The sequence below is a fragment of the Drosophila miranda genome, chromosome XR (assembly GCF_003369915.1).
Source record: "Drosophila miranda strain MSH22 chromosome XR, D.miranda_PacBio2.1, whole genome shotgun sequence".
NCBI lineage: Eukaryota > Metazoa > Arthropoda > Insecta > Diptera > Drosophilidae > Drosophila > Drosophila miranda.
In genome coordinates, this window is record NC_046674.1 from 8976507 (window position 1) to 8995990 (window position 19484).

General features: G+C 46.3%; 1 protein-coding gene across 8 annotated transcripts in view; it reads right to left on the reverse strand.

Annotated features, from left to right (window-relative positions):
- Positions 1 to 19484, reverse strand: part of LOC108153442 (band 7 protein AGAP004871) — a 36664-nt gene that overhangs the window by 4795 nt on the left and 12385 nt on the right. For 3 of the 8 annotated variants that reach the window (XM_033387145.1, XM_033387143.1, XM_033387147.1), the window contains exons 3-7: positions 9833 to 9868; positions 8802 to 8911; positions 8458 to 8530; positions 7978 to 8060; positions 39 to 242 (exon numbers count right to left, since the gene is read on the reverse strand). In XM_033387145.1, coding sequence (XP_033243036.1) covers positions 39 to 242; positions 7978 to 8060; positions 8458 to 8530; positions 8802 to 8911; positions 9833 to 9868 — 506 coding nt within the window. Of the gene's footprint in view, positions 1 to 38; positions 243 to 7977; positions 8061 to 8457; positions 8531 to 8801; positions 8912 to 9832; positions 9869 to 12249; positions 12398 to 12448; positions 13329 to 18638; positions 18983 to 19484 lie in introns of those variants that run through there. The other 5 variants (XM_033387146.1, XM_033387144.1, XM_033387148.1 and 2 more) reach the window with 4 other exon arrangements.

Here is a 19484-nt window from a genome sequence, read left to right on the forward strand (position 1 = left end):
TTGTGAAGACTGTGTGCCGACTGTGGGTTTGAACTCACCTGCATTGTGCCGGAAATCGTCATACGCTCGCTGAGTATCTCATGCAAATGCCGAGTTCCCATTGTGTTTCGTAGAGTAGTCTGTGCCAGTAGTCTGGTCGAATGGTGAGCATTCTCCACGTTCGCTATAGAGACCGTTGCATTTGATACGCGATAGTAAACCACTGCATCCACCGAAACCGTAACGCTATCCTTTGTGAGAACCTACAAGATGCAGTGGGGGACAAGTTGGGGGACATTTGCTTTTTCTCTATTGTTCCTTCTTTTGTTGTACTTGTACTTGTAGTTATTTTTATTATTTGCTTGTTATTGTTGTTGCCAACATATACATAAAGATACGTGTTGTATCTTTGCATATACATACATATACAGATACGAGTACGAGTAGGACTACGAGTAGCTTTGAGAAGAGATTCGTATATACACAAACGCACACATGTGGCTAAGCTATGGTGAAAAGTATCTGTATCTGGTATCTGGTATCTTTTATCTGGTATCTGGTTACTGTATCTGTGCGGGGCCAGTAGTATCTGATGTGCAGATGTGCACTTCTTGGCCCGAGAGTGGTATAATGTGCGAATGCACTTGACTTGAACGTCTGTCTGCTTGGGCCGCTTTTCTCTAATAGAACTAAGTGCAAGGAGTGCAAAACTTTTGCCATTTGGACCAGGACAATGCCAAAAGAGACACACACAAAAGCGTGGCAGGGGGTGGGGCGGGAATCAGGGAGGTTGGTGGGTCTTCCATTTTGATTATTGCATCTATGTGACAGTGCATCCGTGTATTTTTGCATTTGCATTTGCATCTGTATCTGTATCTACAGCTTTGTGCGCAAAGTCTTTTCGCATCGTTTTGCATTCAGCGAACTTTATCCACCAGATAGAAGTCGTGCCCCAGACTTATCCTAGCAGTTTGCAATTTGCGATATGCGATATGCGATGTGCGATATGCGATATGCGGTATAGCGGAGACGTGGAACAAACTCAAGAGCTTTGAGGTTACAGTGTATAAGCTAAGTTATTGTACAGATGTATATGTGCCTGCCGTACAGTGGGGCACATATTATGCATGTGTGTGGAGGAGAAGGCGCAAATCATAAGCCGAAAAGAAGTAAAACTCAAAAGCGAATCGAACTCAAACATCGAAAGGAAGGTCTTAAATTGTTTGCAGAAAATGTCTTACATTCCATCAGGGCTGTGGGGTAGTAGGGTGGGTCGTGGTGAAGGGCGGTGGGTGGCTGGGTGACTGGGTTTATGTACACTTCCGGATGTCTGGAGGGTTACACCATCCACACGGCAAGGCAATGTTTACTCGCCCTGTCCTCCCATTGTGTCAGCTTCGGTCCATGAAGCCCAAATCGAATTTCAACATTTCTTTTTTGTGTTACTTTTGCCTGCGCCACAGGCATCTTGCCCCTCCCGTCTCATAAGTTGGCTAAACTTATGCCAAAACTATTTACACACTCACACACTCAGATATATAGTGTGTATATGTACGAGCAGTATATATACACTGGGAAAAAGTTTCCCTCCACTGACAAAGCGTTTGACGTTTTACGACCTGCCCAAACATTGTTCGGCGTAGTCTAGACCGCTTTTTACGGCTCCACAAAGCCCCTAGCTGTGGTGTCAATGTTGTTTAGTGTCATCGTTTGTGCTCGAGCAGCTACGAGGGTAGTTCTGCTCTGGCTTTGCTCCTCAAACTTTTGGCATCACAAATTTCCAGCATTTTGCCCATAAAAATCAAGCGAAATGTGAGCAGCAGCAATAGAAGTTGAAGACTTGTTGGGCAACAGTGCGAATGCTTGATGTGAGCAGCATGGCTTAACGCTTAATGCAGATTGTTGTGCGTATCAGGGATGGGAATCGAGCAGGGCGAGAAGCACTGTATAAGTTTTTGAGGAGAACACGAATAACTTCAAAAGAGCAGCAGAAATATAAGTGACAATGCCCAGGTAGCACGGCGTATACGTGTTGTGATCTGAATCCTGGGGTAATAATTACAAACAAGTCAACATTAAATTGAACATCCACTGCAGGAGCTTAAACAACTGCGAATAGTGCACTGTTCTCCATTCTTTGAACTAGAAGCTACTAAACTGATTCAATTTCCGAAAATATAAGCCTCTGCAAAGGAGAATATAAGTTTGTGACACCAGTGCGTATGTTTATGAATAGAAAAAGTCAAACTCCGGGGCTTAAAGTTGATTGAACAACCTATGCACTGTTTTATTGAGCCACACGTACGACTAGCGTTCCCCTATCAATATTCTATGAGAAATATCCTTTGCTGGTCGCCCATTTCCTTTGGATTTCTTCATTAGGCTTAAGGAAAATGCACCTTAAATCTGACAAAACAAATCATCGACAAATTCAATCTTCCCATTGTATTGTGCATAGCAGTTCTATTGAACGGCCCCTCGCTCTGCATACCTGCACATAATCATGGACAATCCACTCCATTATGAACGCACACGAACACGAACATGAACACCAACACCAACACGAACACCAAACAGGAACGAATAAGCAAAGCCTCTGCCTTCTATGCACAAACTCTAAATCAATTTGGCTAGAACAATGCAATGGCTTATTATTTCAAACAATAGTCAGTGGATGGTTGGCTGTTTGGGGGGTTGGCTTTGTGATTAGAGTGTGTGGGTTTGTGTGTGTGTGTGTGTGTGAGTGGGTGTGTGGGTGTGGGTGGGTGGGATAAGGCGCTTATTCAATGCAATTTAAAGTCTGTACCGAGAAATAGAATTGTGTTTGTGTGTGTGGGTGTGCATGCCCAGAGGGTGAGCAAGAAAAAACAACACAGGAATTCATGGTAAAATCATAGAAATGAGAGCAGAAATAGAAGTAGAGAGAGATAGAGACATGATATAGTATATAGAGAAAGAGGTAGAGATAGATGAAATGAAAATTCCATAAACGATGGAACGTTTTTATACACTGTAACGCCTGAACTAATGAGTTTTCAATAAACATAATTAAGTTATTTATTACAATTTGCACAGTTTCTTGTCTGCCTTTTGACTAGTTTTTTTTTATTTTTTACAAATGAAATCAACTGAAAATATCTTTGATTCCTGTTTAGAATATACCTTTTGTTGAGTATTTGATTACCTTCTACCGATGCACGGACTACGACAGAGATTCAGAGAGTGAGAGTTAGTTAGAAAGAGAGAGGTAGAGGTAGAGGTAGAGACAGAGACAGCGACAGTGGGGGGCAGAGCCTTTCGCTTGTTCTAACTATTTCTTAGTCTAGGGACAACTACAGATGCTGTTTCTAGATGATGCTGGGGGGCTCTAGACTCTGTTCTGTGGTACATTCACGATTCTAACGCGTTGGCGGGGCATCTACGGCGGCGGATCTAATTCGGTTCTGGCTCTTGATTCTGCTCTCCAGTCAGGAGGAGCCTTCATGCGGAGCTGCTTACGGGCATTTCATTTTTTTTTTCCATTTCACAACAGCCTAAACCACGCAAAACACACATAGATGAACTCGACATGGGTTGCTTGCTTGCTCGATAGTTTGCCCCTCTTTTTGTTCAGATGTGCCTATACATATATATATGTGGATATACCATCGCTCAGCAGATATATTCAGATATATATAGGTATACTCTGTTTCTGTATTTTTTTTTTTCATTTTTGGTTCTTTGGTTCTGTACTCGTTTTTTTGGGGTGCGCGTCCTCTTTCGCTTTCGCTTGGGCTCAAACAAATCAAATTGTAACGATTTAATTAGTTAGTTGTACAATACATTACAATTACTGTTGTTGTTCTTTTTATCGGGTGGGGGGGGGGGGGGGGGGGGGGTGGGGTTTGTGGTGGGTCAAAACTAAAAGCTGTTCATGTGTTTCCATGTCTGTGAGCGTGTTAATGTTGATGTTGATGTTAATGTTAATGTCAATGTGAGTGTTAACTAAACTGAAGACCATGTGAACATGTCTTTGTGTGTTTTGTGAGTGTTTCGTTTTGTTATTTTATTGAATGGTGGTTTATTCTGTGGTTTCTTGGTCGTACTTTTAAACAGTTTTAACCTTAAGTTAAGGCCAGCATTAATTGGGACTTTGTTCTGTTTTTGGGTCTGTACTTGTTTATTTTTGGTTTTTGTTAGACAGTTAGAAAGCTTTTTAGAATAGACATTTATGAAAATATATATTTAGCATGCTCTCAAAAATATTCCAACACTTAACCGAACACGGGCGTGGGTTGGGGTGGGGGTGGCGGTGAGGGTTGGAGTGGAGTGGGGGCGTATCAAATAAGTGCATTTTGTTTGATATATTGTTCTGTTCTGTTCTGTTTTTTTTTGGTTTTTTGGTTGTTCTGAGGGATTGTTGGCTCTGTTCCGGTTTTAAATATGGAAAAACAATCTGTTTTGCTACCAACAAAACTTACAAATAGCTCAAAAACAAAATCAGTATATATGTATATATATATATATATATATATAGAAATAGAGGTAGAGGTAGAGACAGGTATATATAGAGTTATATATAAAGAGAGATAGAGAGAGAGAGAGAGAGAGAGGGAGAGAGTGGGGGTACGCAGAGAGGCATATGTATTTTAGATAGAGAAATAGAGAGAGAGATCAGTTTTGTGGCTGCTTAGTGGCAGGAGAGTGAGCAAGACAGACATTTAGATAGACAGAGAGAGAGATACACATAGATAGATAGATAGATTGATAGATAGATAGTTTGATAGGTGGGTGGGTTGCTGGGGGTGGGTGGGCTGGTTGTGCAAATTAACGTTTAATTTTGTGGAGTACTCTTTGGTTTTTGTTCTGGGTTCAGCAAGACCTAAAGATATGATTTGTGTATCTGCATCTGTATCTGCTCTATGCGTGTGCGTGTTTGTGGTTGTGTTTGTGTGTGCGTGTTTGAAGTGACACTCTGTGAGTGCGTGTGTGAGTGCTGCACCCTGTGTTCAGTGAACAAACATTTGACATTCATTTCTTCATCAACTTTTCGTTGCACAAGCCGAGAGTGAGATAGATTGACAGACAGTTTGACAGATACATAGAAAGATAGATAGATGGATAGAGCGAGAGAGAGAGAGAGAGAGAGAGAGAGAGAAAGAGTGTGTGTGTAGTTTTCTGTGTTGGAGAGAGATAGAGCCAATGCCTTCTTTAGAGTTTTTCGAATTCCGCCCCCGCCCCGCCAATTCGTTTTGCATTTTGCATATGTATGTATATGTGTGCTGCTCCGCTGAACACAGAGAGTGACAGAGAGAGAGAGAGAGAGATTTAGAGAATTTTCAGTTGCTATGCATTCCGGCGATTTGATTTTTTGGTTTTTTGCTTTTTGGATTTTGGTTAGACATTGATTTAGCCATATTTTTTGTTGGTTGTTGGGTTTTTTCATTTCTAATTGCAAAAAACAATCAGAGCTTTAACAGAGCTATGCAAATTGTAATAACTTGAAGGTAATGGTTCAAAAGACATCAAAAACTAAATACATTTACGGATTACCATACGATTCAAATGAGGATTCCAAAGAAAAATCATCGAATGGACAAATAAAATCGTTATGAAATGACACTTTAAAGGAGGATTTTGGTTGAGTGTTTTACGGGTTGTATGAGTGTTTCGAGTGGTTTGAGTGGTTTGAGTGTGTGTGTGTGTGTGTGTGTGTGTGTTGATGGATTTTCCAGTTTTTTTTGGGGGGTTGTGGGTGGATGCGTAAGTATACCATCGAGGGCATTGCCGCAGTGGCCTTCATGCGAACAGAAACTGAAACTGAAACTCAAATTGCAAAACCGAGGAACAAGCAGACAAGAGAATCCTGTCCGGAATCGCAAATATGCATAAAGAACGGAAAAATAAAAAAAAAAAAACTAAAGAAATAAGGGAATAAAAAATGAAGGCGAAACTGCAATGTAATATTTGACTTTTGTGTTTGTGTGTGTGACTGTGTGCGTGTGTGTGAGGGAGTTTGCTCCGCGTGACGTCAGCAAGAGATGTTGAAATCCAACCAGTAGTTACCACTATAACGTACATCGCAGCATCGCAGCATCGCGGCATTTACTCGTATCTTAAATTCAGTTGCCATTTCGCTGAATACTGCTTCTCTTTTGTTAATATTTCATATTGGGTTCGGTCTTCCACTTTATACAACAATGAAATATGTACAGGTAGAAAAATGAAAAATGGATGGGCTGGCTGTGTAGGGGGGGGGCGTGGTTTTTGGGTGGCGGGATGGTTCAGTGGTCTGCGATAAAAGATCAAATAAGTGAAGCTAAAGGGAGCCTTTCGCTGGCCGCAAAAATTCCCAAAAATAAATGGAGCGAGCCGCGTATCTTGATGGGGCTTTTGTGTGAGGATGTGGTTGTATGGGTAGTGTATCTGTGGGGTGTAAGTGGTGCTGGTGTGTTGGTAGGTGGTAGGTGGTGGGTGGTGGGTGGTGGGTGGTGGTTTGGTGGTGGTCATGTGGTTGAGTGCACCGTTACCATGGCAATAATAATAAAAATCTGCAACATTGTACAACTTCAATACGACAACAAGTAAGGGGTACCATACAAAAGTATTTAAAATATATATGTATATATATATATGCTATATAGGATATACAAGGATACAGCAAAGACTACCAACAACAACAACAAGAACAACAACAACGAGAGTCGAGAGAGAGAGAGAGAGAGAGAGAGAGAGAGCAATTGCTTGAGTTGTGTGTGTGTGAGTGAGTGTGTGAGCTGGTGCTGTGGTGTTCTGGTGTGCCCCCAATGCAGTGGTCCATTAGAACCGCTTGCCCGGACGGACACACCCCCGACCACAAAAATGAACCCAATTCTAAGCAAAAAAAGTGGATAGCAAAAAAAAAAGTTAAATAAAGTATACGAAAGATGAGCGGGGAATAAGATATAGATATAGCTATAGATATAGATGTTGTGGGGAAACGCATTTGCTTCTGTTGTTGATGGGGCTGTTGTTTGGGGTTTTTTTTTGTGTGGATAGAATAGTTTCTTTTTGGCTGGGGATAGATACATTAATAGATACAGATAAAGATAGACATAGATATAGATGTAGAGAGAGATACGTATACATAGACAGGAAGACACATACACACAGGGAGAGAGAGAGAGAGAGAGAGAGACTGCAGCAGGCAGAACAGTTACACAGTTAGTCAGAAGGGAGAAAACGAAAAAAGGAAAAGAAATGCCAAAATGGATGAAAACCCAAAAAAAGTAAACGCCGTGACATGCGACGACAACAACAACAACAACAACAACAACAATGAGTACAACAACCAGAAAGAGAGGGAAAGGAGAACGTCAAAAATAAAAGGGAGAAAAAAAGTCAAAGAAAGACGGAAAGAAAGACACAGTCACAGACACAGAAAACAACGTTGCGTATGCGTAATTCACGCTCCAGTTGCGTGTACTGTTTGCGTGTATATGTGTGTGGATCTATCTCTGTGTGTGTGTGTGTGTGCTGTGTTGTGCTGTCAGCAGAATCCACACAACAATTCGGATTCCGACCATGTTCCGTCGTGTGGATCCCTCCAACATATTCAGGTCTTTGTCTGCAAGTCCTGTCTGTGTCCTGTGTGTCCTGTATCTGTGTGTCTGGTGTGTGTGTGTGTGGGTGTCGAGAGTCTTTTTCTTTGCAGGAAAAGCCAAAACGAAAAATGTTGCTGTTAACAAAAGTGTTTGCTGGAATAACTTGTGGCTAAAGCTAAAAGTTTAATTGGTTTCTGCTTTACTTGGCATCGTTTTAGCTTGTCATGTGTGTGTGTGTGTGTGTGTGTGTGTGTGTGGTTATGTGTGTTCGGGGCGTGTTTTTAGGGGTGGCGGGGGCATTTAAAATAAATAAAATTTGCATCGTTATTGCTTGGACAACACAAGAACAACGACAACAACATCAACATCAAAGAGAGCAGCGGTGGCTGCTAAATGGTTGCTGCTGCATCTGCCAAACCGGCAGGCCAGGACTTACCTCCTGTGGGGGCACATCGTAGGTGCGGGTACGCAGATCCACACGGGCGTACGAGTCGATGCAGGGCAGGATGAAGAAGATACCTGCAATTGTGGCCAAGATGCATTATACGCTCGTTACGGGGGACACGGCAGGGGGCGTGTGATGATGGAGGAAAAGTTATTAGTCGGGGGGTGAGGGAGTGGGCACTGGTGTAACGGGAAACTTTGCATAATCTCTTCCTGCCGTCCACCCACACGGAATGGGAGCAGCATCTGCAACAGAGCAGAGCTGTCACGGCAAGAGTCACCCCAGAGTCGCGCTAATTTGGAGCAAGTGCAGCAATTAACACAAATTCGTCGGCACTAAAAATTTGCATAGCATCGTTACCCGGTTACCCCCTTACCCACTCACCTGACTGCCTTCCTGCCGCCCACTTGCCCCCTTGCCCTCTTGCCCCTTGCCTTTTGCCTTTTGCCACCTGCAACGTGGTGTACTCACCTGGGCCTTTGGCACCACCTTGCATGAGACGGCCCAAACGGAAGATAACCGCTCGCTCGTACTCCTGCACCACCTGAAAAATGCAAAATGCAAAATGCCAAATGTATGTGTGTGTGCGTGTGTGTGTGTGTGTGTGTGTGGCACGTAAGTGAGAAATACACAAATGCAAATGGGAATGGAAAATGTCAGAGTATTTGGAGAAGGTCGCAGAGTGAGCAAGAACTAAATATAGAAATTTACAGATCTAAATCTGAATCGGGATTGGCATGCCATTTGGGGGGGGGGGGGGACCTGTGGCCTGGGTACTGGGACCTGGGACCTGGGACCTGGGACCTGGTACTTACCTTGAAACAGACGAAGAGACTGAAGGGCAGAGTCAGTATCACTAATGCCACGGATAGAAAGATGAGAAGTTTGCCGCATGTTGAGGCCTTGTCGCTGATTTCCTCGTCCGCTGCGAGAGAACGTGGCAAGAAAACGAAAGAAATTACACTTATATACGGGATACACACAGATGGGGCGGCAAGATGGAATCAAGTGCTCAAAGCAAATGGCTGCAAATTAAGGCTTAAGTTACAAATTCGTTCACAATTTTTCATTCGTTTTTTTTTTTTTTTTTTCGTTTTTCGTTTTTCGTTTCGTTTCGTTTTTCTTTGTTTGCTGTTGCTGTTGCTGTTTGCATGAATAATGCGCCGAGCGTTTGGGCTGTGGGGCACAACAAAAATGTTTTTAAAAAAGAGACAAGCGTCCGCGGGGCGCATACAAAAATCGCAGACTGAATGTCGGAAAAAATAGAGAGTGGGGAGGGGGGGAAAACGATTCGATTTTCGGCTGACTTAAAGTTGAGGCCGAACAAAATAGTAGTTTGTGTCCAGATGTGAGATGTGATGTGGCAACAAGTCGCCCATTCTGCTTATTGATACTTGAGACGCGCCCCCAGAGGGGCACTCGCCTCCTCGTAAAAGTCAAAAATGTTGTACGCTCGAGGCGCTTGGAAAAATATCTATAGCATACTTAGGTGGGCGCCCCTTAAGACCAGGAGGATACCCCGCGATAGAGGGAAAAAACATTGAAAACATTGAAGCACAAACAAACAAGGAGTATACGGAGTATTATTATAAATAGTATATAATAAAATGAAATACATATTCTATCAAATAGTAGTCATAGATAGTTTAGTTATAGATAGAATAGTAGTAGTTATAGAAGTTGGAACAATTGCTGTGTGTGTATTGTATGTATGTGTGGTTGGTTGTTGGTTGTTGATTCGTGTTTGGGAATGTGGGAATCTTTTTTCTGTTGTTTTTCTGATCGTTTCTTTTTGGGTTTTTGCTTGGGGACTTGGTTCTTGTTCTGTCCAAATTGTGCGACTTACAATAGAGAAATCCGTGGGAATGTTTTGCTTGTGTATCTGCAAGAATACGATAAATCGAATAACAAGAGTAATTAATCGGGAGTTGGTTGGCTGGATCGCAGCTCCTCAGCTCCGAGCTCCAATTCGAGTGGGATTGCTGTCGCTGGGAGCTGGTTCTTGGTTGCTTGATTGATTGGTTGATTGGTTGGTGGTTCTTGGTGGTTCTTGGTGTCGCTCCCCTTCAGTGTCGAGAGTGTTCTGTGATCCTGCGATCTACATAGCCATAGGTTACAGACATGCCAGCGGTACGGTACATGCAGCGGTGGGGTTTGGATGGGGCATGCACAAAGAACGCAACTCAAAAACTCAAACTACAACCGAAGGCAAATCATAAATTATTCATGCCACACATTTAAATGGTATTTACTCGCTGTCACTGCTGCCACTACTGCCACTGCAGTGGTGGTGGGGCATGCCTCTCAATACTGAATTCTGAATGCTGCTGCTGTTGCTGCTGCTGTTTCTGGTCTCTGTGTCTGTCTTCTGTCTTCTGGTTTGTGCTGCAACGCTGCCAGCTGCTGGCAATTAGCGGCACAGTTTGCATTTCAGTTTCAATTACAGTTCATTGAAAAGTTGCCACAATGCCAACACCCAGCCACGACGACTACGACGACGTCAGCAAAGTGTTTTTAACGAGCTCTCCCCCCCACACACACACACACATACACATGCATACACACACGAACACACACACACACACACAGACACAAAACATGAAAAGCGACACTGGTAAAAGGAAAAACTTTGAGCCAGAACCTGGCTAAGCCAACAAGCTGGCAAACACCCTCTTAGCCACAGCAGAACTTTTATATTGAAATTGATTTCGAAATAATTGCGATGGAACGATGTGCCTGCGGAGGAGGAGCTGCCATTCTGGATTTGTGTGCCGCAGGAGCCTTCAGGCGCCATGTCGACCACGGGGACCTAATAGATTTATAGCTAAATTGCTTCTATTAAAAGAGAGATGGAGCTCAAGATGGTGATGGAGGAGGAGAAGGAAGCCAGCCACTCAGTGAGGCTGAAGATAGCTAGGATTCTTCCTGCTGCTGCTGCAATTAGGTGAATGGAATGGCTATGGAAGTGGAATTAATTATTTCACCTGATGCCTGATGCCTGGGCCCGGCTCTGACCTGATTCCTGGGGATTGAATCAACCATTAATAATTGACGGGAGTTGTTTTCCCCCCAGCAGTTGTTACGTGCAGTATTTGCTTGCCATTTTCCTGAGGCTGATTTCCTTTATTTAATGAGAATGTTGTTCCTCGGACAGAACAGAAAGAGTGCTAAATATATACAACATCAACATCAGTGGAGGATGGAGGCTGGAAGCTGGAATCTGGGGGAACAATGTGTGGTCATAATTTTTTAATGACCTGCCAACGGCTGTTGGACAGTTCTCTACCTCTACTCCCCCACTCCTACTCGCACACCCACTCCCCCTACCACAGCTCTCTCTCTCTCTCTCTGTCCATCTCTCCCCGTCTCTCCCTTTCTCCTCGACCCCTTTTCCATCCCCTTCCCGTACAATATCAACGCATACGTCAGCACCAGCCCCTGGCAAAAGCTTTGCTCGGAAAATGGGTCAAACTGCTGCTGTTGCTGGGGGGATGGCATGGCTCTGTGCGTCCTGGTCCTGGTCCTGGTCCTGGTCCTGGATCTGGTTGTAGGACTGCTCCTGCTTATGTTCCTGCTGCTGTACGAGTACTTCTTATATATGTTTAAGTAAGTTTTGATTGAATTTTGCATGCGAAATGCGATCTGCGAAAGGGAAAAACGGCAAAAGGAAGAGAACCTAACGCTTTTTTAAGCTGGGAGATTATTTGTGGGGCAGCATGGAGCCTCCTTTGAGCAGGACTAATGAAGAGATTACCAACGTCAGCGTATATATATACCCGTATACCCGACCTGCCTGAAAGAAAGCTGCAGATATATACATATGTATACCGATGTGACCTGATGGGCAGCCAAATGCCAGATACACACACAATCACTCGCATTCTCATTGGCATTCTCATTCTTTCATTCGCATTCTCATTTTCCGAATTTTGTCAAACAAAAGAGCTGGAAATCAGTTTTGATCATTTTGGGTTGAAATAAAAGGATGTAAAATAGATGTAACATTCACAAGCGATGAGCCTGCAGAGCGATGCAAAGCACAGATTGGAGGCGGCTCTAATGAAATATTTGGCCATAAAAAATATATATATTTTTTTTTGTATAATGAAAATGTGGCCTGGATCGGCGGTGACGCGACGGCCCCGCGGGGGACCGTGCAACAAGTTCAGCCAACGTTCAGTTCAGTTCAGTTCAGCTCTCTAACGGTTTTCAGGCTATGTACAACACCAAGTTCCTATGCGAACTGTGCTCCCAGATGCTCACCTCGTCGCGCCTCGGCCCGGTGGATGGCCTGCTGCTGCTGCGATTGCTGCATCAGAGCATGGTGTCCGACGGGCAGTTGCAACTGCTGCTGTTGCACCTGCAGTTGCTGCTGTTGCTGCTGTTGCTGCTGCTGCTGCTGCTGTTGCTGCTGTTGTTGTTGTTGTTGTTGTTGTTGCTGCTGCTGCTGCTGCGGTGGTGCCTGCTGCTGTTGGTGGTTCTCCCGCTCACGGATCTGGGGCTGCTGCTGCTGAATATTGGACTGCTGCTGCGGCTGCGATGGGTGTTGCATCATCGGGCCCGTGGATGGGGACGAGGCCTGATGGTGGTTGTGCTGCTGGATGTGCTGGTCCCGATCCCTCTGGTCTGTGGGCGGTGGAGCTGCGGCGCCTGGCGGTGCCGGCGGGGCAAAGGTGCTAGTGCTGGCCGTCATCGTCATACGCGGCGGCTGCTGGTGGCGCTGCTGCTGATGATGGTCCCCCCGATGCTCCATGTCCATCATCGAGTCGGGCATCAGTCCACGTTCGCAAAACGACGCCAGTGCGGCGGCTGGTTCGGACTGCTGTGCGTCAATCAGTGCGATTTGTTGCCTCTTCCCTCCTGCTCCTCCTCCTACGGCTCCTGCTGCTCCTACTGCTTCCTCTGGGGTCAGTCTTCCATTTGAATACACTAAATGAGTCTGGTAGTCGCGGCCATTATCATCATCATCAACGCCATCCCGGCGATGCTTTTCCTTTGGAGCAACCACAACTATATGTACACACAGCACACAGGACACTCACTGGCACTGGTACTGATACTAGTACTGGCACTGGCACTAACACAGATACATAAATTCACACACCACTGCGAGGAGCTAGTTTCCCTAGCACTTTCTTTCCACTCTCTACTGCTGCTGGGTCCATTTCCCTTCTGCCTTTCCGATCCGCCTCTGCTTCTGCTTCTGCTGCTTTGGTTCTCGGGTCCTGGTTTTGCTGCTGCTGCTGTTGCTGCTGCTTTTCGAAGAGGTGCTGCCGCCTGGGCCTCGCTCAGAATCCAACTGAAAGTGCGCCGCCAGCGAGCATCCTTTTATATACATCGCAGCCAGCAGGAGGCCTGCTCTGGCCAAAGCTCTCCTCACGCAGGAGAGGACGGACCAACCAGGAACTTTCTTATCAGGCGGGTGTCGATGCCCATTACTCTACGTGCGAATCCGAAACGATCAAAGAGCTTTCCTCGGCTGCAGCTCCTCGGCAGTCGGCAGCCAGCCGCCAACAGCCAGCATCCACTCTCGCAGGGAAACCCCAGATGCAGTTCGTGTCCTCGTGGTTTCCCCTCCAGCTTTCAGCTTTTTCCGCCACTGCTTTTTCCTTCAGCTTGCACTGACCTTGCGCACTGTGCCACACATTGGGTCCTGTCCCGGCAGGAACTTCAGGAACGAAGCTTTCCCGCCGCGTGGGAAAGCTTTTCACGCAGGGGAAATGTGCGAAAGAGCGGGCACTGAGAGAGTTTTAGCTCCTGTGAGAGCAACTGTACTAAATGTACTAAAGTGGAAGCCATTCGTGCCGAGGACCCTAACGACTGCCGATAATGTTGGTGCTGCCCTGCTGCCTGACCCCCTCCCGCACAGGAGGTGGAGGCACGTGTGTACAGGTGACAAACCAAATGTATGACACCCTCAGCGAGCAACAGTCGTGCCGTGCCACACACAACCCCAAGCCCCAAGCCCCAAGCCCCAAGCCCCAAACCCCACACCGCTTTTTGTAGTCAGACAAGAGACTCTTCCACTTTTGGTGTTTTTTTGTGTTTGCCAACTGGCGTGGAATGATATGAGCCATCTATTCATACACATCCTGGCGTCCTGTGTGTGCATGTGTGTGTGTGTGTGTGTGGCAGGCACGCTTGGATGCGAATTTCTAATGAACTTTCCTTCGGAGCCTGTCGAACTGTCGAGCATTTCAGGTCACCTGCAGCTCCTGAGCTTTGCTTTGAGCTGTCAATTACCATTTATGCTTCATTAGGCAGCCAGGCGAAGGAACAGAGCGCGAGAGAGAGAGGGAGGGGCAGGGAGAGGGAGAGGGAGAGAGAAGTGCCTCTCCGTTCCCCAGAGGGGTAGGCAGGAAAAGTGGCATGGGCATCCGTTGCCCCGTGTTAACTGTCGCACCGCACTGCGTACACTCGGATGAGTGTGTCATTATGTTTGACATTCATTCAGGCCACTCCACAATGGATCGGATCGGATGGATCGGAGCAGAGCGGAGCGGAGCGGGCTGGCACTCCACTCTCTTGTGTGTGCCCCTCCAGTTAATTAATCTTTCTGGCAGCTGATTAATGTGCGAATTGATTTGGGTATTGCCATATTCCCGTTAGCATAAGCCTGCCCCAATCCAAGACAAATAGCACCACTCGAAGAGCCCTGCCCGGGGCTCTGCTCGTACTTTATTATGGGGCAATCAGTGCGGTCTGGGACTATGGCCGTGTGCCTGTGTGGCACACGTGCAAACAAACCCATTAGGGCCTAGATTGTAATCGCATTCTGGTAAGGGAATACATGCCTCGTACTTAGCGTGTGTGTGTGTGTGTGTGTGAGTACCATCAAAGGTTAAATATGCTATCAGAGAGGGAGACAGTGGGTGGGAGATCTGGAACGTGGCAACGGCTGGCCGAAGAGAGTTCTTTTTGCCGCAGAGCCAAATGACTGAAGTTTAAGTGAGTCCCGCCCCCTACGCAATTTTTATAGACAAGCATAAAAACAGAGCGGAGGACACCCTCCCCATCGAAGGACTGACCGGACTCCTCGTCGAGGGCCTAAGCTGTTGTATGGCAAAGCCAGAAACAAAGCCGCAAAAACCATAAGCACAATTTGTCCTTGCGAAACGGGGCGTAAAGGATTGCTGGCAGAAGTGGGAGTAGGTGGAGTGCCAGAGGAAAACGATGACTAGCAAATGATGTCACTGGGAAATTTCGAGTTCCAGTTTCTGTATGTGTGTCCAGGACTATGAACCGTGAGTCCTGCGGCACTGCTCGTATGTGTGTGCGAAATTAGCCAGGCAAATATGTCGCACTTAACTGCAAACGGAAGTGTAGCAGCACGTCCAGAGCGAGGAAGGTGGAACGGAACGGGGGGGGAGGGGCACAACTGCTCGCACAATGGTCCATGTCCATGCAATTGTCGAGGCCCCCGGCACGGGGTCAGAGGGGTCAGGCAGAGAGCGAGATATGAGATCCCTGTCTCCCATCTCCCATCTGCCATCTGCCATCTCCCATCCTCTGCAGCTCTTTCCTCTTTCCTGCCTCGCACTCACTCTCAATTGTTGACGTTTGCCCTTTTCCCGGGGGGGTGGGGAGGGGCTGGGGCGGAGCGGTTTCCCTTTATCTCTTGTGTGTGTGTGTGTGTGTGCGTCGAATTATTGTCATATGTGTATGAGGTCACTGTCCCTGTCGCCCCGACAGCTCTCGCAGTGAAAGTTTTTGAGCCGGCTTTCGCTCGAGACAACACTCGGGCAAACAAACACATTGGGTCTTTGTTTGTTTGCGCCCCACCAGTGCCGCCTGCCACATGTCCTCTCTTTTGCCACCATTACGGGGGGGGGAGAAAGTTAAGCAAAGTTTTCTTGAACATTGCCACAAGTACGACTAGGAACTAGGATGTAGCTCTGCGGCTTGTTGCAACATTGTTGAATGAGCCTGGCAATTGAGTAACACTTGAGGAAGCGGACAAACACGATGAGTGCTTCGGATGGTGCGTTCTTTGAGCCCCACGCCGAATCAATTTACCAGCTCTTGCTGGAAAGAGAATTCCGGATGGACTCGCAAAAAGGCAGTCAGAGAGATTCACAGACGGACAGACAGACGTAGTCGTACTCGTATTTTCGTTAGTATTATGGCCCCGCTGCTCCTTTCGCACTCATAAAATATGAATGGCCATGGCAAAAAAAATTTATTCGACATGAATGAATGAAATATGGACATTCAGTTTATGAAGCTGATTGGCCCCCAGGCCCCAGCCTTCCTCACTCACTCACTCTCTCTCTGTCTCTCTTTCAGTGACAGTGGCAGTGGGAGTGGGAGTGGGTGTGGGTGTGGATTGGGCCCTAGTTAAAGTTGCATGTGGCTTGGAAAGGCCACTGTTTTACTGGTGGTACCTCTGTATCTGTGGCTTGGTCTGTGCTGGTAGCTGTAATTGCAGGTCACTTTTAGCCGCCAATCAATGGCCCCTTATTAGTTGGGGAATATGTATTCCGTCTAGTCGAGTCTCAGAGCCGACTATCGGCCAATCAATAATTCATAATCACACACCGAGGCACGACAGTCGAGAAACGACCGACCGACGCATTCCTTGGCCATAAAATGAAAAGCGAAATGAAAATCCTGACCAAATGCTTGCCAATAATTCAACGTTCAGGGTCCTTCCACTGTCTCTGGCTTTGGCTCTGGCTCCGGCTGTGATACTGTTTCTGGTGCTGCTACTCGTCGGACTTTATCAATGGATGAATCGCACTTTTGCTCTTGGGATCCCCGTCCTCTTGGCCGCACAATGAATGAATGGCAAGCGGCGCCAGTCGTCGGTGTCGCCTCCGCCGCCGCCTGTCCAAATGTCGAACATTGTGTCCTTTTCCCTTTTTTTGTCCTCTGTCTTTTTGCTCATTTTTCCCTTCGGCCTTTCCTCCTCTTTCGTTTTTTTTTTGCGACTATCTTTTGCCACGTTTTCCCGATAATGTCGCTTTGCTGCTGCTTGCTGCTCTGTTCCAGCGAGCCATGAAATATTGATGTCTCTTTCTCTGTGTGTATTACTCTCTCTTTCTCTGTCCCTCGCGCGGCAGCGGCAGCGGCCTCTGTCTCTTTTTTTTTTTGGTGCTGCGATGGGGATATGCGAGTATAAAGCGCGTCACATACTCGTAAAGTTTATTATACAGACATATGCCTGGCATGACCAATGTCATCCGAGCACTCCAATTTAATTGATTTTCTTTCTCTTTTTTTTTCAATTTACTCGGAGAAAGTTCCAGTGAAACTTGAATAATGTTTGTTTTCAAATGTATTTCCATGGTCAACAATTTGTTGAACTTCCGGTTATATGTTTAACTTGAGTTTCCTTTTAGCAACAGTTTTCCAAGAGGTTTGGCTTCTGCTTCAATGTGGAAAAGTTTTCCCAACTTGAGCTCCGTTTTGTCTCCCGCAGGAAAGATTTTGCCAACTTTCCGCTATCCCGTTATCCCCTTTAGATTAGTTTTCTTTCAGTGTAGATTAATCAGCCTAGTTTCTATGCACTTCAATTGATTTTTGATTACTTTTTAAATATAATTTTGAATTTGAATCGTGTAAGGTTTCCTTGAGTTCCCTTCGGTTTGCATAAGAAACATTTGTTCCATTTTACAGGCCATTGAATATATACAAATGACTTTTTCTGTGGTTAAAATTTCATGAAACAACTTACAGCCCTTCGTGTTAGCCACAAAACATGTGCTTAACTCTCGGTTATAAATTTTTCACCCACTATTCTTTCGCTTTAATTTCACTTGAATTTAATTGGATTTTGTCGAGGGTTCAACTTTCAATTTAATGATTAAAAGTTTCCCCCCAACTTTAATGATGTTTTTTTCCCCATCGTTTAACTTCAGTTTGTACGTTTTTTTTTTCCCCTGGCAGTGCAGTGAATTTTTTGCCCTCTCCTCTCTTCATTGTGCGGTCATTACTCCTGTTTACATGTTGATTTCGATAAGCGTACCCTTTGGAGCCATAATTAATAACTTTTGTGGCTCAAAGCGGGGCTTTGGCTGAGGTCAGCTTCTGGTCTGGCCACAGATGAGAATTAATTACAGCCGGCCATTGTGTGTGGCCAAAGCGCGATCAAAGCCGGGTCCGTGCGGAGGAGCGACAGCTGCAAACAGTTCAAATGCTGATAACGCTGGAATTCCGCTTCGAAATCAATTAAAGTGCAACTGGGTGGCACAGAGCTGGAGGCAGGGGCTAAGGGTAAGAGTAAGGGAATATGGCTTCAGCATGGGGTTAAAACTTAATTATGGCGGACGGATGTGGCTCTGCATGTGGCGGAAGCCACGCCCAGCCACTGCACTGCACACCAGTTCCAGTTCCATTCCAATTCCATTTCCCCGCCATTTCCACTTGTCGCTGGCGAACACACGCCTCGGCAATTTCCAAACCTACATATTTCAGTTGAATGCGCTTTTCCCTTTTCCCCCGCACTCCGCCCCTTCCCACTCGAGCCCCGTGGAGCCACCTCTCTTTGCGGGTGGGTCGTTTGTCGTTTAAGGAGATTTAATTAAAAGCCAAGCAATTTAAAGACGCCGCTCACAGAGATAGAGGATTGGGGGATTGGGATTATAAATTATTGTTGGGGGATTGCGGGCAGATCGGATCGGATAATTCTGCATGGAAGGACGGCTGCTTACCTCGACTGAAACCAAAGCCGCTGGTGGAGCCCGATGCGGTGGTGTCGAGTGCCACCCGCCGCGGCGACACGCTCGCCTCGCGCTGGCTGCTGTGGTTGCTGCCACCCAGCATTATGTGGCGTCCGTTGGTGCGTGGTGCATGGTGGTGCGGGGATTGGTGCTGGTGCTGGTGCTGGGACTGCGACTGCGACTGGGACTGGGACTGGTGGTGCAGTGGCAGCTGATTGTGGTGCTGGTACTGGGGTGCAGGTCGTGCATGCCGCTGCGGTGGCTGCTGTTGCATGCTGCTGGCAGTCGTCTGCCAGAGGCTGTCCGTGCGGTCCGATATGGTGGGGCCTTTGGCACTGCTGCCACAGAACACAGAGATAGATAGTGAAAGAGAGAGAGAGTAACCACTTGCTAATTGCCACAAGTTGCATTCACGCTCACGCACAACTTTTGTTGCACAACTTTTTGGTGCACAAAGTTTTGTCCTCTCTTTCGGTTTTGGTTTTTGGGTTTTCGCTTTTCGGTTTTATTTAATTTGCGCTTTAAATCCCGCCTCACCGCACAGCCCCAGCTAAGAAAACTCTATTAAAAAGTTTATCGGGCACAAAACTTTGGCTCTGCCTCTGCCACAAAGAAGGGCATCAGGCATCAACGAGTCCACTCCACACTCCTCACTTAAGCTACCACAACAACAAAGACGGAGTCAGGGGCACTCCGGACTCCGGACTCCGGACTCAGTCATAAATACCACATCAACAATAAGCAGAACTACGACGACTGTCGGGTCTGTCGGGGGAGAACCGTACGTAAGATGGCGTTCCGGCTGCCGTTGCTGTTGCTGTCGACGGGGCTCATTTT